Here is a 26,104-nt window from a genome sequence, read left to right on the forward strand (position 1 = left end):
ATTAACTGAATTTATATATTTGAACATTAATTCAAGTAGCATTTTGTAGTTCTGGAGAAGTGCATTATTAAATGAAATATTTGCAATTGTTTTTAAAGGCTAATATTCAAGCATCAGAAACTCTTAAAACTGAAAATGATGATTTGAAGAAAAAGCATGAAGAGGCTGCTTCAAAAGTTCTCCAGCTTGAAGAAGACATCATGACTGTTACTCAAAAAGCCATTGCGAAAGAAACAGAGTTAGACAGGTATTTAGTCATTTTGACCCTTACCTTCCTTATTTTATGGTTTCTTTCCATGTGTGTTTTTTAAACTATCACTTTTTAATATATGTATGATTTTTCTGCATTAATAATTCTGTACCATTAATTTGCTTATTTCTTAGTATGAAGGACAAACTAAAGAAAGTGATGCTTGAGAAGGAGCAACTTGAATGTGTGTTAAAGACAGAAAAGGATGAAAAAGAACTTTATAAGGTAACTTTATTCCTTGTACCTGTGTACACTGAAATGAAGTGGTTTGAAATAAAGGTAATAATGTTTTACAGAGAGATCTGATAAATGATATTTATTAAGGAATAAGTGAAAAGGGGCATTTCTGTGAATAGATTTTTAAGAGTTACAGAAGTTGTTATATAAGAATGAATGGGGAAAATGGCATTTGAATTCGTCCCATCATGTAAAAAAGTTTTGTAAGGAGAATGTACCAACAGTTTGTTGAAATGCAAGCACAGTAACCTAAAATTCTTAGGTTCTTTAGGTATATGCAGTGCATCATCCAGTAACTGGTTATCTTAACATACCTATGAAAAAATAAATTACTTTTTACTCATACAAGCTCTCTCCCAAGAGTACGTTTTCTAGGTCCTTAGTCCTTTGAGTAACTTTGAGAAAGTATAGGAGGAGTTGTGCTGCACTGATTTTTCACTAGCATAAATGATTTATTTTGGTGGTATTGAGAAACATCCGTATTTAAAACAAACAAACAAACAAAAAGTCTTGTAAATAGTCTTCGACTTAACTAGACAGAAGTTCTGAATTAAGTGGACTGCTGGAACCATCCTTACAGCAAACATGTATGTTTAATTTTTATAGGAGCTTGTTGTACTGCCCTGCCTAATTTGATGTGTCCATTTGCTTAGAAAAGTAAATAGAGAAACTGATCAGGCTTTAGCAGTGTCACCCCCTAACTTGTCTTGAGATGATGACTGTTAGTTTTCTTACTCCTTCTTTTGAAGAAAAAATCCTGTTTCTGTTTTACTTATTGTAATAAGGAACTCCTTGGGTTGTATAAAACAAATCAGATGTGTTTAAAAGATTATTCATGTTCATAGGAAAACATCTTGTATGTGGCAGGCAACATTAGATTTATACTGGAATTCATCTTAAAATTTCAAAATGTTTTTTGCGAGCATGGGATTTGGCTGTAAATAAGCAACTCAAATCTTATAGTCTTCGAACAGCACTTGAATACAACAATTAGCATTTTTTAGGCATTATATGATAGACTTTGTGACATCTTAAAAACAGCTTTAGGGTTGTTAAAGTAGTTTGCTGTCTTGGTAACTGGATATTGGTGGTATAGTCCTGTTTGCTTAGACAACTTCAAGTAGATGCTACCAGAAGATTAATTTCTCTGTAGCTTTCTTTAAGTCATTTTCTTGCTTGTGTTTCGTTTTCCTGCATTTGTGAAGAAAAGAGTTAGTTTTGAAAAGCTTAGCGTGTTTTGTATAGAAAATGGGAGCTTACCTTCAATCTGTAGAGTGGAGGAGCTGTTGTTAGAGCTGAAATCAAGCTGAAAGGATTCCAACCAGAAATCTTCTGCTGTGAGGGCAGTGATATTATCAAATGTTTAATTTTTTTTTTTTCTTTTCCTGTCCTAATCTGTCTCAGAGATGAGCTAGAATTTAGCAAACACTTAAATGGACAGATAAACAGCAGTTTTTTTTTAATGTGGAAGAAGAGTTTGACATTTTTTAGCATCATTACAGATACACTTGAAGAATACAGAAATAGAAAACACCAAACTAGTAAAAGAGATCCAGACGTTTAAGAATTTGGATGCAAACAAAGAAAACATGATATCGTATTATAAAGAGGAGGTTGGCAGATTACAGCTATTTATAGCTGAAAAAGAAAATATGAAGAAAGCTTTTTTGCTCTCCTCATCAAATAAGGTAAGCATTGCTACTACTATAATTGGCCTACTTTAAAATAAATATATCCAGGGTAGTATGTGCTTTACAAGAGAAAGGAAGAATTGATATTTCCTATGTATAGGTTGAGAGCCAGGAGGATTGTGGTGTTCTCAGCAGATGCAGAAAATAAACAAAGGAGAAAGTAAATTCAGTTTCGTTTTGTTTCTTGAGGTGTCTCACATGAGACAGCTTGAGGTGAACTCTGTGGAAAAAGTAATTTATGAGTTCAGTGAAAGTGGTGCACTCCTCTGAGTTGCATATAGCTTCATGAAAGAGGAAAGAAAATGAAGAATAGAGAGAATAGAGAAGAGAATGCAGCCATGTTGAGAATGAAGAGGATGATGGTGGAAAAAAAAAAAGGAAAATTCAGAAGATGTACTGAGGGACTCAGTTGCTGTCAAGATACAATGGTATAAAACCTGAGGAGGGATAAGATGCCGCATAAATGGACTAAACCAACTGACAAGTCAGCAGTATGAGTGTTGGTAGGACATCAAAAGAGGAGGTGACTTTTGCTATTCAGTGTGATAGGACTATGGTTAGCAAGCAGTGTGGTGCAACACGATAGTGAATGTGCTTAAGAACTGGTATCCGTGCTGTCTGTGGTCTGGAAAGGGTACTTGAGATTAGTTTTAGTGTGGTGCTGTGGTTGAAGTGCATTAGGTTTGTCCTTGATGAGCATCTATCTTCCTGTTTCATTTCATCTGAAAGGAACCCAGTGTCTGTGCCTTGAGACTGTTCTGTGATGTGATCTAGCATGATAGGTAATGGTGGAATGACTGGGGGTTTTGCTTCAGAAATGTGCTCTTGATCCAAACCAGAGTTAATTTAGACACAGTTTTAGGAGCCATCATGGAAAAGTCAGGTCATCCAGGTGATGCACTGACTTTATTTCCATCTCATGTGTCTTGTCTGTTGTCTTACTGAAAAAGCAATCTAGTTTTTGAAAGAAGAGACATTGTGTTAAAGTTAGAAATGTAAAATACAAGTGCTAATAAGAGTGGAAGTAGCAAGAGCACAAAAAGAACCCACTATTTTGCTTAAATTACAGTTTACATTCTTTTTGTCTTGTGACTGCTCTACAGTTTTGTTTCTGAATATGTTAAGCTACTACACTATTTTACTTGAGAATTAAAAACGTAGCGTGTGTACTGGAGCAAACAAACGTCATCTGGTTATCTTGAGAAGCATTTATAACTTTTCTGGTGGGATCATTAACATTTTTGCCTTACACCGAAATTGTTTACTGGAAACAATACGTTTACTGAAACATGTAACTGATGTAGGATTTGCTGTAAAAAATAGTTAAGGTATAGTTCTTTAGGGCACCTACTAGTTCATCCATCTTTTTAAATGATTACAGGATGTATTACTATTCCACTGGACTTGCTGTGCAATCTTCTATGTGATTATTAGAAATGAACAAATAGTGGACTAGAGATGCTTGAATTTATGTCTAGACTCAAGAATATGAGCTCATAATGTCTTCAGGAAGCCCAATGGCTGCAACTGGCTTATAACAGCTTTTATTTTTTATGTTATTTTTTTTATAATTCTGGGCTTTTCTGGGTGTTGAGAGACCAGTTTCACAGTTTGGTCAGTGGGCCCTTGGTCTGCTTTATCGAGCTGCAGCGATGCCAAGAGCCTTATAGTGCTGCATGCTGCAGCTAATTCTCTGTTAATTCTTCTCTTTTCCTTCTGAAACGCTTATTATGCAAGATCCTGGGACATGGAGTTGTTTGGAAAAACATTCCAACGCTCTATTCTGTGTTGTTTGACGTAAACCACTTGTAGGCATTGTAAGGCTTCCTATTCTGCTGGAACCTGCAGTGTCTTACTCTGGGATCAACTCTGTTTTTGAAGCTGGATGGCCATTTATGCCTGTTAGGAGCTCTGTGGTAATAAGATGTTCTGCAATAAGCTTAAACTAAAGCTGAAACTACAACAAAAATCCAATATAGGTAAAATGATGATGCCTAAACATGCGTTTTGAAATGGTGATTGTGCAAAGACCTTTATATCCTAGTGAAATATGGATACCATTGTTGGCAAAGAAGGCAAATGGGGAAAATGATACTAGTGCACAAACTTCTGGATTTGGTATTTTTGCCAGAGCCACCAGAACAAGCTGATTTTTCTTGTGAATGTTTCTCCTACCTTTAACAATCTTGATTTAAATGTTGAATTAAAATTTGATCAATTCTCTTTCCCTTCTCTCTTTCACAGGAGGATGCAAGTATTTTAAAAGAACAGCTGAGGAAAGCTGAGGATCAGATTCAGGCTAGCAAACAAGAAGCTGTCCTAATGTCAAAAGAGTTGAGCGATGCCGTAAACGTGAGAGATAAGACAATGGCAGATCTTCACAGTGCACGTCTGGAAAATGAAAAGTTGAAAAAGCAGCTTGCTGATGCTTTAGCTGAACTTAAAAAAATCACAGCTTTGAAAAATGAACAGGTAATTGTTAGTTTTCCTTACTGGAGTTTATATATATTCACAAAATCTGTCAGTCAGCTTAGTTAATCCTGGAGTTTAAAATATGCTTTTTTGGGTAATTATTACAAAATAGGACAGCCTTTTGTACTTACATAGACTACTTTGCTTTCTTTAATAATAATAATAATAAAAAAAAAGGCTTTTCAGGGAGTAGTACTATTTGAACAAAAGGGATAACAGTTTTTATTTTTTAAAAGGAAACTTCAAACACAGTGGAGCAGGAACTGCGCAGAGAAGTTGAAGATCTGAAGCTTCGTCTACAAATGGCTGCTGACCATTACAAGGAAAAATTCAAAGAATGTCAGAAACTTCAAAAACAAGTAAACAAGTTCACAGAACAGGCAGTAAGTAGAATGGAGAAATTGCAGTTTTTTTGTAGCTTTTCAGCAACTGTTTAACTTCTTTCTGCAAAAAAAAACCCTGATTTTAGAGCAGAGTTCTTAAAAAATCTGGGGAAATCTGGGACCGAGTAGCAGAGAGACTTCAGTGGGCAAAATGTCAATGGCAAGATGTACAAACGTGATTTCTTAGGACAAAGTCTTTATTATTTCTGTGATCTCCAGAACAAACAGGGAAGCTACCCAGTTTTGATCCACAAATTACTTTCAGAGTTTGATTCTCATCCAGAAGGTCAATGGTAAACAAGGTATCATATCATAATGACTGTGGCTTCTCCTTAAAAATGTTCCGTATCTTTGGCTATATTGTAGATCTGATAGAAACACTGAATATTACTAATTTGACTTAGGGCACCAGAAGTGCCCTATAATTATTCATTAGTAATACTGACTACATTTTGTAATGAAATGTTAGATTTAAGTTGATGGATTTAAGTATAACCTATTATCTAGAGAACAAGATTTTCTAATAATTTCCTTTAAAATTGCTATTTCTATGGAAGGAAAAAAAAGATCTTTATGAAATAAGATTATAAAAATCATTGTCTGAGACTGTTTCAGTGTTAGTAGAATAAATTATGTTTACATATTTATTATTTTCTCCTGTTTTCATGAGCAGTTCTTCCTCATCCAATTTTGGAGGAGGTGATAGTGGAAGAAATATGTTACTTTGTGCTTTGGTTTTCATTTAATAAAATACCAAAACAAAATTTCTTTTCACCAAGAAAATTGCAGGGAGTCAACAGAAACTGACAGATGCATCTAACATTGAGACAGCTACTGCCGTCGTTACAGACAAAAAGTTGTCTGCATCTCCAGGTATCAACAGCTTAAATTTTATATGTTTATATCATCCTGAAAGCGTTGTCTATGTGAAGTAGTCCCTAATAGTTTTTCTACTATAGACTAGGTGATGTCGTTCAGTCTACTTTGAAGTAAAGGAAGCTGGTTAGAAATGTGAGAATGCATCAAAAAAGCTGATTTTTTTCCAAGTACTAGCATTCATAAGTTATTTTATTGTATCTTTTCAAAACAGTTCAATTAATATTATTAATATTAATGCAAGTAGGACTGAAATAATAAATTTTACTTGATAGTTAACAGAGTGGGTTTAGCCAAGCTAACAAACAGAGTTCATTTAGGAAAAAAAAAATTCCACCCCAAATTCTCAGTTTGTGTACAGTAGTGTGAAAATTTTGCAGTCACCGTACAATGAACGTTCACTGGAGCATTCTGCTGTAAAATCAAATCCACAGTAAAGTTCTGATTATTTGATGACAAGGTCAAGTCTACAGACTGTTCTTGTGATTTATAGGCAATAGTAGTTTATTAGAAAATTAACTAGGTTATAATCTTTATGAACTATTAAGTTCTTACAAAACTAATCTTCTAAAATAAACATATAATAGGTTATAACTGAACCTAGTTTAATATTCAATTTAAATCGATAAATGCTAGTAAACGCTGACTAATTTTGTTGTTGCCTTACAAGGTCACACATTCTTTCTCTGTGTGGAGACTCTAGGGTGTAATTTCTGGTCACTTTCATCCCATCTTAATTAAATACAAGTGTTTCCTAAAACAAATAAAATCCCAGTAAGTCTAGTTATAATATGTGATGGGATGAAGTAGATTGCTGAGGAATTTAATAATTTTGCAGAAGAATAAAGTATCTAGAATAATATTGATAAGAAGGTATTCTGGTGTTTACTTTCTTGGGAGCTCATGGGAGAGATAACTATATAACTATATATAACTAGATAACTATATATACTGCACAGATCAATGTAAAAAAGTTATGTTCATCTGCAGTATGAGAGAGGGTGCTGAACACTGCCTTGCTGATATGACTGCTGATCCTTCAGTGTCATGTGGCTACTGATGTGTTTGTCTCTGAATAAGTATTTATTGGATGACATGGAGCACTCTGTTCTTGACGCATTGTCAAATTTAGCCTATCATCTCTTTGATGCATACTTTATTTATGGAACAAAAAATCAATGTTCATGTTTTTTTCTTCAATGTTCACAGTTAGCCCCATTTCACCTGATGTAGTTTCGGAATTCATGGTAAAGGAGCAAGTACGTGAAATGAATAAAGAAATTGCTGAGAAAACAGAGAAGTATAAGAAATGCAAGCAAATGTTGGCAGTAAGTAAATGGCTGCTTCGGAAAGCTGAACAGAAAGCTCTAGGTGCTAAATCTTAAAACCACAAAGCCTACCCAACTGAGTTGCCTTGCTGCTTATTTGTGTGATACTCCATGCTTAAGGTAGAAATGTTGACATTAGAAAACACATTTTTATTGAGTCAGCTCTCAATTACCTGTGGTGTTAGGGAGCCCAGATGGAGACTGCTCAGGATAACTCAAATGCAGGAAAAACAAACGAACAAAACTATTGTTACTTCTGTGCTCAAGCTTTTGAACACGTTTTTTAACTGTATATGTTAAATGTAATTGCTTTAATACATCAAATACAGCACGTTGCTCTAAGCCAGTTGATGTTTGGAAAAAGTAGAGCAGTTATTAAGCTGAAGTGATGTTCAAGTGCAATAATTCCCTCCAAATCTGACTGTCCTGGGTTTTTATATGGTTTTGATATCCAGGTGGGTGGGGCTTAGTAGCTTAGGCTCAGTGGTACATAAGTGCACTTGCACTGTTCTCTGAACCAACGTTGGCACTAGCAGTGCCATAATAGTAAGACCCCTCAAATGTTAATACATCTCAGTATGAGTTTGATTTTCACGCAGCTAGTTTGGATGTATGTGTAATGATGGAGTGTTTCATTAGTAGTGATCATGAAAAACTGATGGCTGTAGAAGTGTTTAAGAAATGCCATCTGGGTGCTGGATTGTCTCGTCTCTTCAGTTGTTTGCTTCTCCTTTGGGGATTAAAAAATAACATTATGAAGTCAGAACAGTTAGAGTTAAGTTTAGAATTAAAAACTGTGGTGTTTTTTTTCTCTACACCAATGTGTTTTCTTCTCAAATGGTCATAACACATTCCTAAACTGCCATGAACTCAGCTTATCATCTTGTTTCTCTTACTTACCAGAAGGAGATTACTTTTTTAATGTGCTCTCCAGGATGTAATAACTACCATGTAATTCTGCTCACTGCCCTGTCTAAAGAAAGCCTTCAGTGGCTTCCACTGGCTATTTCTTCTGTAGTAGTGCTTGAGTAAAGCCTTGCCTTTGACCTTCTGGATGAAAGATATTTAGGGTGATTGTAAAAGTATCATGGGGGAAGGTTTTGTATTGAAGCGAGACACTGGAAAGGGTAAGCATGATTACAGTATGGTGTTAGGATTGTGTTTGTACAACGAAACTCGAAACAGTTAAGTTAAAGAGGAATAGCAGCTTGTTGGAAACTTAAGCAAGAAAAAAAAGTGTATTAAACATCATGTTCACAATTTTCTATGCTCAAAGCCTTGTAATTGAGTCAGGCTAGATTTGTTGAAGACTTCTGTAAATGGTAAAAATCGGTAAAATAGTAATAATGAGGTAAATAGTTCTGAAAGCATAGAGTTATTCAGTGTCATTGTTTGGAAAAAAAATGCTTAATGCTGTGCTATGAACCACTATAGGGTGAAAAGATGAAATGCAGTGTTTATGCTGATGAACTTGCTAAACTGGAGCTGAAGTGGAAAGAACAAGTGAAAATCAATGAGGGCATAAAATTACAGCTGGCAGCAAAGGAGGATCAGTATAAAGTAAGTTATGGATTTTGTTTGTGACAATGAATGGTGTCCTGTTCTTAACTTACATGCTCATTTCTGATAGTTGGAGTAATAAGGGTTTTAATGAGACAAAAACACTAAATATACTTTTGCCCTGAATAGAAAATCTGTAGGAACAGCATGTTCTTTTAATGCTTCTTTTAAAGTAAGACAGACCTGCTAAGTCTAGTAAGACCTACTTACTAAATGGCTATCAGTCTTCTCATATTGTGGATTTAAAGAAACCTTTAAATGACTTTAGTCTTGTGTTACAGGAAAAAAGGGCTAGAGAGTTCTAATTTCTGTTGCTTACAATAATACTAGCAGGAATATCGATTGGCATATTTATCTTCCTACTTCATGCAGTCTTCCTACTGCATGCAATGTTACCAGTGTACTAACATCTAATGCATTTCACCTGAATTAACGAGAGATTCGCTATAAATGATGTGTTGTTTTTAAAATGTTTTTGAGAGATTTAATTTAGAGGAGCTCAACTATAATCTTGGTACGGTGACGTAACGTGCATGCACCAGAAAGTCAAGCGTAATGGACAGCTTTCTTACACAGAACCTTAATCGTTGAGGCTGTGATACTGGAACATATGTTGCGGTGGCTTGTTGGGTAAACAAGGGAAAGATAAATGCAATGGATTTCCCCAAGACCAGCTTTTATGCTTCTGCTCAATCTAATGGTGATTGTTAGTGCAGTAGGGTAGAAATGCTCTATATTGCCCATCTTTACCCATTGCAATGAACAGGATTTAAACACAATTGTGATTATATTAGTTCTAGTAGGAGCCCTACCTCGTTAGAAATTACCACACTTTTTCTTTATAAAATACTGAAATACTCTATGGAGCATTTCAGCACTATGTAGGCTGTGTAGTCACTGTGTGATTTTCAATACTTCTTTTAAAGCTCTAATTTCACTTTAATAAAATGCATGACTCTTCCAAATTTATTTAACTTCATTAATTAACGGTGATCAGTTGCCACACATAATTTAATGAAAAAACAGTTTCTTTTTTAACTTCTCAACAGCAGGAGTAATAAATAATTGGTTCCAGAACTGAAAGTATTTTGGCTGCAATTCAAAACTGCTTCTTATTCAGGAGGGTGCAAGGAGGGGAGGAAAAAATGAGCTTTTTGTCCCAGTCAGTATGAACTCTACTAAGGGAGAAAATTTCAGAATTAAAAAAAGGACAACCAACCAACGAAAAAAAACTCGAACAAACAAAAACACAAAAACAAAAAGATATTTAACTATACAAAGTATTGCATTTATATGCCAGATAAATAAGTGGAAAGGTGGTTTTCAAAGTAAACCAGGATCCAAATAAAACAGCACTTTGAAGAGAAAGGTTATTTAAGTAATAATTTGGAAACAAAGAGGAAAAAGCTTTCTGTAATATGTCAGTTGCATCTGTCTTCTCCCTGATCACCCAACAGGGCCACGTGGTGGATGTTTGTGAAACAAATGTAGTCTCTTTGAGTTGGGAGGGTGGTTTGGTTCTCTCAGTTCTGTTGTGGGACATGAGATGGAGAGAAGTGAATGGAAGAAATCACTGAAGTACTTGCTGGCAAATTCCTTAGAAATAGTGTGATGAAGCTTGCAAACCTGCAGCTGTTTCTAGAGAGCAGTGTCCCTCTGCCTTCAGTAACACTGGTGTTCCTCTTGTTTTTTTTTTTTTTTTTTTTTTTTTTACCTGGGATTTCATCATTCCATGTCTGTTTTCTGAAAACTGACAAGAGAAGGTTGCCAGTGTCTTGCTGTTACCCCATAGATAAATTTATGGAGAATGTTTGATTATTTGTAGTAGTAGTAGGTGTTTCATGTGAATGTAGTAGACAAGTTCTTTTTCCATCTGAAAGCTGAACTGAAGTAATTGAATGCACTGTTTTCACAATATATTATGCAGGGAAGTAATGTCTATTCAGTAATATAAGAACTGTAAACTGAATCTGATTTTCATATAGGTTCAGCTGGCGGAAAAAGAGAGACGAATAAAGGAACTGGCATCACAGCTGGAACTCTTTACCAGTGAGAAGGTATTGTCAGGACTGCTGTTAAATATTGTAAACTGGCAGCTGTGGGGCTCTTTGATTTGAGGAATTGCAGTTTACTTTTAAGTGATAATTTGTTTACAGTTCAAAGGTACTTCTCCATGTTTGAATATTTTGCCAAAACGAATTAGCATTTTAAACTGCAAGTTCAGATGGTAACACTAAAAAGAAAAAAGTAAACCACAGAATACCAATTTCCCAAAACTGACTCAACCTTTGAAAATAGTTGTTACTGTTCTGTAATAGTGTTCTAGAACATTTTCTAGATAAACTCTAACATTTCTAAATGTTAGATAAACTCTAACATTTCTACATAAATTTCTACATAAACTCTAACAAAAACATTACAGTGCCACAAGTTTTCTTCCATTCTGTCTAGAATAATACTCTATCTAGGATCTAAAATAATTTTCTGATTGCAGATTGTGCTGTAAGTTAATAATTTCAGATTGCAGTTAGCTCCACATTTTACCAAATGTTCGGATTTCTGTCACTTTTTCCTTTCTCACCTCAGTAGCATCCCTGCTTTTCAGCAGGTTTTCAGTGAACTTTGAGCCTCCTTCCTGTTCTACTCCTTGGTATCCCTCATTGAAAGAGGTTCACTCCTTTTGTGGCTAGAGGCTGATGTCTGATGCGTGCATGTGCTTCCTGGCCAAACAGAAAAGATAATTCTTGGCTTCATGCTGCAGCTGTTCTCTCCTCTTAACAGAGCATAAAGTTGGAAGAATTTCATTTCTTTGCAAGAGACACTCTCTGATATTTTCAGGAGTTACTGGCTGACAGGCAGCATGATTAGTAAACCCTATTCCCTTTGAAATCTTGGTGTAAGATGTCAATACTACATACCTAGCCTGACAGTTTATTTTTTCCATCACTGGTTAGGGTTGTTTTTGCTTTTATCCAGTCGTGGCCTATAACTAGAGATGCACATGTTTCAGCAGTAAAATCTGTAGGTTTTTCATGATGTGTGCATACAACCAAGTCCGTTTGACATCTGCGGTTCTCTTTGTTGACCACTTGTAATAATAAGAGCAGCTTGACATATGTGGCAGCAGTGACTTAAGTAAACTACAACTGAAAAAAATACCTTTATCAGAGAAGAAGGATAAACAAGCAGTACTCTGCTTTTTAACTATATGATAGAAAATGGGATGCTGCTTTCAAGAGCTCTCTGTCTAATCAAATTCATTACCATTACTGTAAAAATCAGACAAGTGCATTCTGAAATATTAATGCTAATGTGCTACTGCTGGAAGTACCTCTTAGGTATTATATGGCAATTAATCAAAACGGTGTTTTTGTGAAAAGCGAAGCAATAAAATCAATTCACATTCAGACAGTATTGCATGATATTGTGGAAAAGTTATGATTGTTCAGACTACTTAAACACATCCTGTGAAAAAAAAAATCCAGTATGAACAGATATCTGTTAAACACAGAAATTTACACACTGGTAAATTGAAATTGAACTAATTTCAGATTAAGATACCGTTTTGTAGAACTCTAGAATCTCAAGTAGTTGGTATTTAAATTCTCTTTGTTTAAACAATGATGTAATTTTAATACAGCTTTCATATTTTTCTAATTCAAAAGAAAGCACAATAAAAGTTAAGTTTTAATTAATCTAGTTTAGCTGGAGGCAGTAATTCTAAACACCACACATAAGAAGGAGAGCAACTGTAATAATAATGTATGGAACTTATAAAACCTTGGAACTTTGTCTACCAAATTTATAGATATTTACATTACAAAGAAGAATCAAAGTGCCTTGCTAGACTGGAACCATGATTTAAAAGGTTAAGCACAGTATAGTAAACAGCTTTTCAATTTATGCTCCATTATCAGTGTTTGTTTATAAATGTCACCAAACATAGCATGCTAAAAATGTTCATTTGCTGTCTCTTCAAGCCTATAAAATTACTTGGTTTCTATTTTATTTACATACTTACAGCCTTTGATTTTTAATCGGTCTCTACCCTAGCTGTCCAACTTCTGGCTAAGACTATTTTACAGCACCTTTTTACAATCACTTTGATCTACACTCCGTTTTAATCTTACGTGATGCTAAAATTAAAGTATTAATGCCATTGCTTCTCATTCTAAACTGCTTCCATATTGCAGGAGAAATTGATTTTAAAAAGGAAAGTCTTAATTTCACTGATAATTAATTGTTCCTGCTTTGTATTGAGTAAAGATTAATTATTTAGATTTTACATGCTCACTAAAATTTTAAGACGTAATCCTAACCATTTAACCCTAACCATTTCAATCATATATGGAATTTAGTCTATAAATCTAAAGTAACATTAGCTTAGTTTTATATCATATCAACAGGAGGATATTTTACTTGAAGGGTGTTGTGCAGAAAATCTGCTGTCCTCTTTTAGAATGTTTTCTAAAAGAACATAAAAAGTAATTGAAGTATTGTGTTTACAGCCAGCACTCAAAAAAAAAAGATAATTTTCTGTAAGCTGCCTTTCTTGTTTGTGGATAGCACTTCTATCCTATTTGAAAAAGACTTCGTTGTTGCTGTTGGGAGTCCAAGCCCTCAATGTCTGAAACCTGATAGTATGTAGAATTGTGGAGTGGTTTGGGTTGGAAGGGACCTTAAAAATCATCTGGTTCCAACCCCCTGCCATGGGCAGGGACACCTCCCACCAGACCAGGTTGCTCAAAGCCCCATCTGGCCTGGCCTTGAACACCTCCAGGGATGGGGCATCCACAGCTTCTCTGGGCAACCTGTGCCAGTGCCTGATGTAAATGTGTAGTTTCCATCTTTTTTCATTTGAGTATTTACTGTTTCAGAGACTGAAAGCTGATGTTGCATTTTTGGGCTCTAGAGTTTGGGCTGATGCTTACCTGTTTGTTGTTAAGAAAAACGTTTTGGGTTGTTCCTTTTAATAGCTGAGACATTTTACTTCTCGTGTAGTTAAATAAGTGTTTTAGGTCTTGGTTTTAAGTTTAAATTGAAAGCCTTCTGGGGAAAAGACACACTTCTGGGTTAGAGGTTTTTGTTAACGTTACATTAGCACATGTTAAATGAGAACCTAAAAGAAAATGCTAACCAGAAAGGAAAAAAAATTGATCGGGAAACCTCTGTCCTAAAAACATTTATTATTATTTTTATTCTTATATCTCAGAAATTTTTGTCTGGCTCTGAACTGTAAATGACATTTTTCCTTTGGAGTTTGTGACATGAGCTCTTTGCAGAACTCATTTTATTAAATGGAAGGAAAAGAAAAAGACTTTTCTTTGGATGAATTATAGCTGAGGCACTGGCTCAGTCACTGCTCAATTAAGTCATTTTAATTTCTGTCTTTTAATGTATATATTGGCTTAGAGTTTTGATGGTATGTAAGTTATTTAAATCCTTTAGTAGCTCGTAATAATTACTGTCTGTATGGCTTATATGTAACAATTCATGATTTTACATATATGAATATCTTGAAGAGTTCTGCTTGAGCTTTTCTGGAAAATTTAATTGCCTTTCTGATACAAATAATTAAATAAAGCAGGTTCTTTGAGCCCCTGAATAAATTCAGCAATTTAATATTTTGGATGAAAACATTGAATTTTGGAAGTAAGATACACGTTTACTTTTGTTAAACTGCAAGTTCACACATATTAAAATAGTTGAGGAAAATGATTTTCATTTTAACTTTACAAATAAATGTAGGGAGGGATAAATATGGATGAGTTAAAACTTTGCTCATCAAACCTTTAAAGTGCAAATTATTTTTCAGAAGAAGTGCAATAACTTTGAAATCTATGTATGAAAATATACAACTTCCCATTGAGAAGCTGCTCATTTGAAATTGTGTAGTAATATACATGCAGTTTTGTTCTGTATGATGCTTAAAAATATAAGTATTATACTTTAAATAACTAACCTGATCTGGATTATCTTTGTGAAAACTGGCAATAATTTCTATTTGTTAACATAAACAAGAATAACCAAACCTGAGTAATAGGTTTTACTTCCGCGAATCAATTGTCTGAAAAATTTGTCTGAATTTTATCAATGGTAGAGAATGAGCTATCAGTCTAATAGTGCTGGTGTTGAACATACATTCATATATAAATATATATGTGTATATGTATATGTGTGTGTATATATATGTATGTATGTCATAAAATCATTAAGGTTGGAAAGACCTCCAAGATCATCTGGTCCAACCACCAATGTCACCCGCTAAACCATGTCCCTAAGCACTATGTCCAACCTTTCCTTGAACACCTCCATTCTTTACTTGTTTCACTGATCTTTCTTCATTTCGTAAGATGCAGATACTTCTTGAAAAACGTGGCAGTTGAGTTGATGCAATTTGAATTAAGTGACAACAAAACAGAAGAATTTTTCAAAATATCCTGTGTTTTCTTTTCTTTGTTCATCTGACTCTAGATCAAGAAGAAAGGAGGGTGTGAAGATTAGCAGATGTGTTTTTAAAAACCAATCTAAATATTTCATAAAAATCTAAAACTTTTGCTGTGACTCCATAGAGTAATTACATTTTAAACTTTGTATTATTTAGAAACTTGGCAATACACCAGGAAATCAAGCTGGAAGGATGATGGAAGGACAGATTTCACAGCCAACATTGCATTTTCGCAACCCATACTCAGAAGAAAATGGACCAGTTCCTGCAGTGACAAGTAGGCTACCAGTATTGCAATATGGAAACCCTTATGCAATTCAGGAAAGACGAGGTAAGTAAGGGGGTGTGAGTATTTTTTTTTCCCCCAAATATAACTTCTCTCTTACCATTTCAAAAACCATGTTTCATTCAGTGCAGCTTAAGTACCAACCATCTGTACACTGATGTACAGTTTCTTTATTGGCTACTGAATACCATTAAGGACCTTTATTTTATTGATGAGAATCAGTATGGGAAACAAAATTTTAGAGACACCTTTAGAAAAAAGATTTCTCTTCTTTTATCCTATCAAAGCCAAAAATGTTTGAAAGCCCTGATTTTAAATGTAACGTAGCACATCTGTAATCTCAAAATAGTACTGAACAAAGATGAGCTAATTAATTTTTCTTCAGATGGAGCAGATGGCGCCTTTAATCCTGATGAGATCCAAAGACCACCTGTTAGAACTTCCTTTTGGGAACTGGAAGATGATGTAGTGTGTAGTCAGCCTTCACGCAATCTTAGTCGGCCTGATGGTTTAGAAGATCCTGAGGACAGCAATGTAAGTTAACCTTTTATATCATCTTCATTTTTCGTTGATGATATATTCACTACTGAGTATTCAAGAGTTGCCCATAGGTTTTCAGTATCTAAGAAGCGTGATCCTATTTTTTAAATATGGATTTTTTTTTTTTAATCACTTCCTAGTTTTTATGTGGAAAGTGGGTTGTATCAGAACAAATGAAAACTTAAAGGATTCTGGTACTGGTATTTTCAGTTAAACACTGAAAGAAAATTCCCGTAGTATTAGATATTTTATCCCTATATATTAATCTCTCTTTCTGTCTTTTATGAATCTGTACTTGTTAAATTCATTGTTTTATTTTATTTTATTTTTTTCCTGTTAAGTATCTATTTGGAAGAGCCGCTAATTGACTGTTATCTAAAACTGGTGAAACTGAAAGTGACAGATTCTCACTGATTCCTTTTTTTTTATGTTTTAAGTGGAAACTGGTTAGCTTTCTTTCTAATACAGTTAACTTTTGTATTCCACTATAAGATACACTTTTAGTAAATTGGCTTCTGTAATGAACTGGACCATATGTCTTCATTTGAACAGGAACAGGCTTATTATTCTTTTTTTATTCCAAGAACCCTTGCACCTTCAAAAATATTAAACAAGAAATACTTTTCTGCAAAGTATTGTGCTCTTTGCAAGTACAGTGGTATCATGACCTGTTTCTCATTTAGTCTAGTTTGCCACATTTAATTGCTATTAACCTTTGCAGAAGCTGATCAGTGTTCAGACAGGCATGATTTTAGCCCTGGTGCTCAGCACCTATAATGGAGAAAAATGTATTTCTCCCTCCTACCTTTTGCCCCCAATGTCCATTACTGTGAATAATTAGAAAAACTGTCAGTACTTCTCCAGCCTGTTTAAGATCTAGAATGTGAGCTTAACGCTGTTGCCCACCTTTACTTCACATTTTGCATATTTAAACTGATCATTCTTGGCGTAGATACTACATATGACAAGCTCTTCTCTTCTTTAGTCATCTGCTTCAGTTTAATTAGCAGGGTGTTCTTTCTGATCTATGTGCTTTGCCCTCTTGCAAACCCAAGAGAAACAGTGCTAGAGTCTTGTGCTCATTTGCTGACACAGCTTAGATTTTTGTAATGAGATGGAATATAACAGGCTTAAATAAAGTTCAACTTGTGAAAAGGTGCCTTTAAATCAAGTAATTTATATATATATTTTTTACTTTCAAATGAGAATCTGTTACTTTCTCACCCCAAAAATAGGCTATATGTATAGAGTGTACATGGAAATGAGCAGTTGCAAAAATCTTTCTAGAGAGATCTAGTAATATGCTAAAGATAAAATAGTTCTAATGCAAAACTTAAGTAATGAGGGAGAATTTCCATATGTGTAGGTAAGTTCTGCAGAAATGACAGGCTCTACCTCATGAAGAATCACAAAATGGCTGAGGTAGGAAGGGACCTCTGGAGAACACATAGTCCAACCCCCTGCCGAGCAGGATCACCTAGAGCATGTAGTGCAGGATGGCATCCTGTCAATTTTGGAATATCTCCAGAGAGAGAGACTCTGTAACCTCTCTGGGCAACCAGTGCGCTGTCACCCTCACAGTAAAGAAGTGCCCCCTCATATTGAGCTGGAACTTCCTTTGCTGCAGTTTGTGCCTGTTGCCTCTTGTGCTGGGCACCGCTGAAAAGATCCTGGCCCCATCCTCTTGACATCTTCCCCTCAGATATTTGTACACATGGGTAAGATCCCCTCTTGGTCTTCCCCAGGCTCAGCAGGCCCAGCCCTCTCCAGGTGAGGCCTCACCAGGGCTGAGCAGAAGCGGAGGATCACCACCCTCAACATGCTGGCAGCACTTTTCCTAATGCTCCCCAGGATACCATTGCCTTCTTGGCCACAAGGGCACATGGCTGACTCAAATCAGCAGATACAAATATACACATATGAAGATTACTGTTTGTTTTATTGGTTTTCAAAATAAGCTGTATGAAATGTAATTATGTGCATTTTAAAACCAAAAACATACAGAGCTCTTGGTTGGCAGAAGGTTCCTTCCCAGAAGAAAAACTCTGGTAGTCTTGCTGCTGTGTTACCATTGTATGGACATGGTTGTCCATACATAATGGTTGTCTTCCTCTCCGCATTGCTATTACTGCATCTTATGTTAGGTTAAGAGCTTGGGGGTACTGTCACTTCCACCACAGCATGGATGTTTTGGTGGTATCTCTTGTACGGTGATGAAAATGCCTACAATATTTATCTTGTCTAAGAGGAGGTATCTTCTGGGCCCTGAGACTATGATACGTATGGGATTTGAAGTAGAAGCTGTATACACACAACTGTAATACGCAGATTTGACCAAAATTGACTTTTTTTCAGTCTGTAAGGCAAGGGGGTGGAAGTGCATGCATACATGTTTAAGAAACCTTTTCCACTTGCTTCTCCAGAATGGGGAAGAACAGGAATGGCACTTCGTTTTCTTTCAGGTATCCGTCTAACGTAAGGAATAGTTCAGCAAACTGAGGCAGCCTAGCAAGTCAGACTTACCTGCTGTAGTTGCTGCTCTCATTTCCGTGCAGTTGAGTAACTTTATAAGCTTTATTAATCTGGATGGCAGAGGAGGAATTCAGAATGCTTCTCCACGCCGTGTTTTCTGACAGGAGATGAGGTAGAATCACTCCTCTGCAACTGTACTACTACCTAGGGCCAGTTAAACAGTGATTTCTGAGAGGGATAAGCTGCCCTGTGTTAATCATGGCAGATAAGCATGCATGTGGTATTGATTTTGTGTAGAATATTTGATTTGCCACAAGTTCCTGCCATCATCTGCTCAGCACTGGCTTTCCATTTGCTCATGCTCTCGTAACTGAACCAAATGTAATCGTTTGGAGCAAGTCACTTCTAGAAGCAGGTATGCATGGGAGAGATCCATAAACAAAAATATATTTTTAATAATAAAGTGAGTTTTAGAAATATAGACCTGATTACGGTTGGCAGTAAGCCCAGAATAACTGTCCCGAGACTCTTAAAGAATGTTGTGAGTCACAGGAAAAGTGTGGAGTGTAACATTTGGCAACTGATGGCCAGGTGAGGATATCACAGAATTTCACAGAATTTCTAGGTTGGAAGAGACCTCAAGATCATCAAGTCCAACCTCTGACCTAACGCTAACAGTCCCCACTAAACCATTTCCCTAAGCTCTACATCTAAACGTCTTTTGAAGACTTCCAGGGATATTTCTTGAGATGAATCCACAATGTTCTTTCTTTTAGCCAAATAACATTAAAAAAACACACAACCACTTAACTACTTTCATACTTTTTTGATGGTTTAGAGCTTGAGATGGTGTCACCTTGCTGATGGTCATGTGTGAACGCTCTCTGCAACCTGGAGACGGGGATGGGTCAGGTCTGGGGGTTTTGTTTGGGGTCACAGGGCCCTGTTGCTAATTTCCGTCTGGCAGACTTGGAACTGATTACGTGAGCTTTTGATTGTAATCAGTAAAGCAGTACGTATTACCTGAGACAGTGTTGGTTAGTTTTGGTAAAATAAGGAGAGTTGTGGTTGTATTTGACTATTAATGTCTACTTTCCCTTCATTTTTTTTTTTTTTTTTTTTTTTAAATCACACTTTGTTGTGTGTAATTGTCTAAGTGCTGTGTGATAATGCAGTTATTGCCAAACTCCTTCTGTAAAGCAGCTTCAGCTGGCCTTCCCGCTTCGGCTTTGTGGTTTTCAGGGGGTGCTTGGTTTTACTACGGGAGAGTGGCCGGTTTTAAAATGTTACACAGTGCTTTCCAACCTGACATCCTTTGTAGGAATGAGGAATGCATCACTGGTTTTACTAACTGGAAGAAACCAGGCCCTCAGTGACTGTGGACCTGTAAGAGCTGTCCTCCCTTCATATAGGCCTGACTTTTATGGGGTGCACTTTGGGAGTTTTGTCTATCTGAAATGCTAGAAATAGACTGCTGGATGAATCCAATAAAACGGCACATTTTCCTGTTTTTTTTCTCCAAGTTACCTCTAGGGGAATGTCTGAGAATTCTTAGTTATTGTTCATTGTGTATTCCTTAAGCATAAGTTGTGATCAGAATAGCTGTGAAATACTGCCAGGCAGTGATGAAGTCCTGTATTAGAGCCCCATATGAACTTCTAGATAAGGAACTCTTTGCTCGTGATGTATTTGGTGTCCAAACAGAAGAGAGTTACCATTATGTTACCAGTTATTGTCTGTTCTTAATGTACTGTTTCTTAATTATACAGTGATCCCTGTGATATGTACTGCGAGGGATCCTCTGTATAGATTTGCTTTCTTCTTTTTTGGGTTAAGCTTAAGAAAAGGTTAAGAACTGATCTTCCCATACATACTTACTTGGCCAAGAGCAAAAGTACGGTGAGGAGACAGACTCTCCATATCTCAAGATACCACGCTGTTTAATATGGCTATTCCTGCATGGTGCACAGGTCAGAAGGTACGGGAAGGAGGTCACAGTATGATTTCTATCATTAATTGAACTGGTTCCTGAGAAGTTATATCCTTGGGAGGCACAGAACAATGTTATTCTGACATGAGAAAAGCCTTTTTGAAACTGTAATTCAAACCTTTGTTGAAGCCAGTGCTTGCAAGGCACTGCCACTCACTGTTTTTGTATTTGAGTAATGCACGCCTAAAGACTTAGATATTCTCTTTCGCAATAGGGAAGACTCTGATTTTTGTGGTAGTGTAACCTTCATGTGGAAAATGAATTACTTCAGGAATGCTCAGTCCTGAATGCTGGTACAGTTGGGCATCCAGGTGAGCAGTTTCTTTCAGGTCCCTGTAAAGACCTGTTCCAAAAGTTGTTTTTTTGTTGTTGTATCCATTGGTACTTTTGAATGGGAGAGGAGACCCATCACATCAGTCACATAGTTACGGTTAATGCCCTCACACCTAGTTGATATTTGGTATTGGTAAATCCTGACTACTTGCTCAAATAGCTGAACAGTTAATAACCCTTCATAAAACAAATAGCCTGTGCACTTGTCGTTGGGTCTGCTCATCTGTCCTACGCAAAGGTTTCTGCAGGGCCTGAAGGTATTGAAGGAGCCCTTTCACCAGAGGAGCACCTTGTCCACCTTGCCATTTTTAGCGAAGTGTTAATAAGTAAGTGCTGACAAAAAATGCCTCGTGGTCAAGAAACAACTGAGTGACAAACAGTAAAGGATTATAAGCAAGTATTTTCTAAAGTATTAATTGAGCCTGTATTTGCAGTGAAAGTATTTTTTCCCCAAGAAAGATGCAGATTCATTTTTTCAGATAAGTCCTGGTGAACTTACAAGTCTGGTATTCAACAAATTTGTCATGTTTCTGGCACCACGTAAGCTGTAGCATTGTAGTATGAGAGTACTTTAAATAGTTTTTCTTCTTTAATACATACATCCTACCTCTTCCGTGACAAAAGGAACAAATAGTATTTTAAAACCCATATGCCCTTTTTACTGCAGGTGCAAAGCAAGCAAGTTAGACAGGAAAATATGTCTGTTACTAGCATCTGTCACAGCAAGCCCCACTAGCTGCTTAATGGAAATGTTAAATGGTTGAAGCTAAACAGCTGTTGTCAGGAGAAGAAAAATATTGAGGGAATCTTCCCATCCTGCCCTATTTCCATTAACTCTTCATAAGGACAAAGTACGTTAGCCTTAAAGTGAAATACGTTTGACTGTACTTGTTAGCTACCTGTATGAAACATACTGCATGTTATATATGCTCCCTTGCATCTGTTTTTGCAGACCAGCTAAATAATTAATAATTCTGGCATGTACTGTGTCTTTGAAATGAGAGGGAAAATTATTTAGGAGTTGGAGTTTCAAAAATCTTGCTGAATGTACCTGTTTTCCCACCTTGAGATTAATAGGTTTGTGCTGCGTTATCGTAGAACAGAACCACGGTGCTGTATATTAGTTCGGTGCTGCATAAAGAATTGACTTAAAAACACAGTTCTCATTTTCTTCCCCTTCCTTCAATTTATTTTCCTGTTGCTGGTTTCTTCCCCTAAATGTGTTTGCTTAAATTGCTGTGCTTGTGTAAATCTTGATTCCTAAAAATATCACATATATAAAACATATAAATATATATACTAAATATCATATTAAATACATATAATAATATTCACATAACATAAATTATAATAATTATATTAAAAATCATACCTATCTTTTAAATAAATATATCTACGATATATACTATATTAAATATATATTATATATCATACCAAATATAAATATATATTTATATATAATATATAATGTATAATAATAATACATAGTGAACATTATATATATATGTATATATTTCTATAATAAATAAATATATATATAGAATATATATAAAAAACAAAGACCAACAAAAAATTGTGGCCCTGAGCATGTCAGAAAGGAAGTTTTCAGAATCAGTCCCTGTTGGTATTCTTCATTTTTCTGCTTAGGAGTTCCCTGTTCCTGTTACGATCAAATTTCTTCTCTCGTGAGCAGCGAGGAGCAGCGCTTGCATTCTCCGGAGGCTGAGCTGCCTTCCTCCTGCACTTGATGGAGGCTCTGAGGCAAACCTGAGAGGCGTCAGCCCCACCATCCTCATCAGCATGCGCTGCAGCTGCAGCTCCTCACGTGCTGGTGGTGGTGGTGCCGGGAGCACAACTGACAGGGCTGATGGGGGAAGCAGCCCAACAGGGCAATTTAGCTGACGCGCCTCACTGCGGCGCGCAGCGCGGGGCATGCTTGGCTGGCGATGGCAGCCCAGGCAGATCGCTCAAACCTGACTGTGGGGAGGCAAACACGTGCACCAGCATGCATCTATCTATCTATCTATCTATCTATCTATCTATCTATCTATCTATCTATCTATCTTTACTGTTACTGTAATTTAAGATTGACAGATTTTAAGAACCTGACTTGATGTTCTATTGTGTAGAATCCATTTTTGAATTTTGGCTCTTGGTAGCAGGCTATTACAGTATGGAGTGCGGTGCCCTGTACGTGGTTTAACACAGGTTTTTCTGTTCTGGTTGAGCCCCCAGGCAGTAACAGTGAGGTGACCTGCATTTCCGTAGTTACTCTATCAGTAGAAGCTTTCTAGTAGTCCTGGCACAGGTTTCTGTTACATGGACGTGGTCAAAAGGCAGTCTGTTTGGCTCCCTTTTGTACACCGAAGTAAAACTCGTCCTGCAGAGATTATAACATGGAAGGTTAAGTTTCAGCCATGTTCTGCTTGATAGCAAGAAGATCTATTGAGAGGGGGGAAAGTAGCTGCCTCTTATTTAAAATACCACTGTTTTTTTAACAGGACGATGACAACACCGTACCTTCTGCTCCCAATCCTCCCAGCCTTCTTTTGCATGAGCGTGGAACAGGTTTTTGCTTTGATTCCAGGTAAATGTTTATCTTTTATTGCTCTTTAATGGGATGGATCGGCTTCTATATCGATGGGGTCCTTTACTCACCTTTACTCAATTTGGGGAAGAGGGGTTGGAAAAGGAAGGAGAAATACTTTTAAACATTTTCAATTGATGTTTGGTTTACAATTAACCATCAGAATTCGCTGTTCCACAGGGCAGACTATTTGTTGTACCTTATTTTGACTGAATGTCAAATGTCGTTTGGTGAATGAATGAGTAACTTTTGTTTTCTTTCTCCCTCTTTCCAACCTAATTGTGAACCTAAGTTTAGAGCTTTTATAAAGTGTTATGTTTGCTAAGAGCAAGCATTTATGAGCAGAGAGAGTGGTTTCCCATGAAACCGCTTGGCCATTAAGACATTCAATAGATTTGTATTCAGTGGAGGTTGGAATTATGTCAAAATGATGTAACTTTTTAAGCGCCAAGTTACTTTGGAATCCCTGTATAAAAAACTACATTAACCGTATTGAAGGCTTACGGCTAAGACATTTTAATTAACTGTGTGATACGTACACAGATACCAAGTCTGCTCAAATTTAAATTAGTAGTACAGCAGCAGCAGGAGCCTACCTCTGTATTTTATTTGGCAGTAACAGATTAAATAACTTTCCTTTTTTTTTTTTTTTTTTTTTTCCTTTCTCTCCACCTCTTCGTGAAGCTTTGATGTGCACAAGAAATGCCCCCTTTGTGATGTGATGTTTCCCCCTAACTATGATCAGAGCAAGTTTGAGGAGCACGTGGAAAGTCACTGGAAGGTGTGCCCCATGTGCAGCGAGCAGTTCCCGCCTGACTACGACCAGCAGGGCTTTGAGAGGCACGTCCAGACACACTTTGATCAGAACGTTTTAAATTTTGATTAAATCTTTTGTTTGCAGTGTAGCTTAAAAAGAAACAACTTTGAGTAGTCCACCTATGGAAAAACAAACCACAAAACAACAGTACAGCTTTTCTTTAACAGTGCAGATTTCTGATTAAAAGCTAGTGTACTCTAACGGGAGCCATGATAAATCCTGGCTGTAAGCTGCTATTTGAGTTACCTTCTCCCTCTACCTAACATTATACTAAAAAAAAACAAAAACAAAAAAAAAGACCTTGTTGTGTATGTAGCTATTTATTCCCCTATCCAGTAGAATTTGGAATTTGTAAGGACACAGGAACGACTCAGCCTCAGAACAAAGGAGACCAGCTTCGTGATGCTCTTCAGCTGTGTAAAACACCACCAAAGCTCCTATGGTTTATCTTGACCGTGAGAACTGAGGTGTGATTAAAAACGTAATAAACAGGTGTTTCTCCTAGCAAAGTTGTGTAGTCTCTTTTCACCAGTAACAGTTAAACCAGGGAGTTGCATAATTTACATAATTTACCCAATGAAACTATAGTTTTCTAGCACATTTCTGAAATGTACATGCACGTACTGTGAGATTACATGCCTGCAACAAAGGTAATGGCAGATCCTTCAGTTTTACATATGCAGTGTTTGCCTTAAGGAATAATGTTCAGTGAAGTACGTTATACTTTAAGGCAGAATTTTTGAGTTGAAAGAAACCGTTGTGCTTAAATGCCTAGAAATTAATTGTTTAAAAAGTCATTGCCATTATGTTGCAATTGCATTCAGTAGAAAATATTGTTATATTTTCACAACAGTGAATTGTGTTCATTTTTGCTTAGGGCTTTTAAAACCTTCTGCATTTTAACTTTATGTATTTCTTTCCAGTAAGTAAAAACATGTGTGTATATCTAAACATTTTATATTTACCTAACTGTATTAAGTAAATTGCTTTCCACTTGTTGTACAGTAGTCTTGTTACATTAAAAGCAGAATTATTCATGGAGTCAGTGGTCGTTTTTTTCCCCACTGCTTATTTCGACATAAAATAAGCTGGAGTTTAGGCTTTACGTAATTGCAGTAAATGATGGTTCAGTTTTGTATGACAAAGTACCTGCTGCTCACATCTATTTATGTGCCTTGTTTTAGGGAGACTTGGGGATTTAGTGTTTGAGTAACTTCTGTTGTGTGCAGCTCTTACTTGTGAACACAGGCAATATCCTGTTCAGTGCAGGGTTTATTAAAAGCTGCATGACACAGATAGACTGCAGGGCACTGAGCAGCAGCTACTACAGCAGTCCTCTGCATTCCAGGTTAGGTTTTTACGTTTTTTTTAAACTCCCAAACTCCTGTCAGTAGACAGTCCAAGGTAAGGCATGGAAGTACTGAAACAATATTTTACCATTTTTTTTTAATAACTCAGTAGTGTATGAAAACAGAACTCGCTATAAAAAATAAACATTATTCAAGTTACAGTCACATTAGTAAAGGTGTCTGAAGTCTCAGATGTTGGTATCCTACACAGGCAAGACAACCTCACACCCTGGTTGTGCCAAAGCAGACTTCTTTGAGGTGCATACACAGGGAATTGCTGAAGTTTCCCTATTAAATAGCCACCCTCACACAGCCACTTAAAATAGCAATTTGGATTTTAAGGATTCCTCTTTTCTTAGGGCTAGAGGCTTCATTTGTGAAAAACCTTCACAAGAAAGGTTCTCATACCCTACCATTAGAAGGGGAGAATTCAAGAGCATCACCACCACCTCTTACCTGGCAGGCTGAGCCCTGGTGTGATGCTG

General features: G+C 36.4%; 1 protein-coding gene across 7 annotated transcripts in view; it reads left to right on the forward strand.

Annotated features, from left to right (window-relative positions):
* The window catches only part of TAX1BP1 (Tax1 binding protein 1), a 57,135-nt gene extending 31,824 nt beyond the window's left edge, over positions 1-25,311 (forward strand). For 3 of the 7 annotated variants that reach the window (XM_084509236.1, XM_084509235.1, XM_084509237.1), the window contains 13 exons: positions 99-247; positions 385-475; positions 1,990-2,175; positions 4,423-4,650; positions 4,887-5,033; positions 5,813-5,906; positions 7,119-7,237; positions 8,672-8,797; positions 10,783-10,854; positions 15,402-15,576; positions 15,917-16,065; positions 23,368-23,453; positions 24,138-25,311. In XM_084509236.1, coding sequence (XP_084365362.1) covers positions 99-247; positions 385-475; positions 1,990-2,175; positions 4,423-4,650; positions 4,887-5,033; positions 5,813-5,906; positions 7,119-7,237; positions 8,672-8,797; positions 10,783-10,854; positions 15,402-15,576; positions 15,917-16,065; positions 23,368-23,453; positions 24,138-24,339 — 1,824 coding nt within the window. In that variant the 3' untranslated portion in view covers positions 24,340-25,311. The remainder of the gene's footprint in view (positions 1-98; positions 248-384; positions 476-1,989; positions 2,176-4,422; positions 4,651-4,886; positions 5,034-5,812; positions 5,907-7,118; positions 7,238-8,671; positions 8,798-10,782; positions 10,855-15,401; positions 15,577-15,916; positions 16,066-23,367; positions 23,454-24,137) is intronic. The other 4 variants (XM_084509240.1, XM_084509241.1, XM_084509238.1 and 1 more) reach the window with 3 other exon arrangements.
* Positions 25,312-26,104: the final 793 nt, after the last annotated feature.

Source organism: Aythya ferina (genome assembly GCF_964211825.1).
Source record: "Aythya ferina genome assembly, chromosome: 2".
Classification (NCBI taxonomy): domain Eukaryota; kingdom Metazoa; phylum Chordata; class Aves; order Anseriformes; family Anatidae; genus Aythya; species Aythya ferina.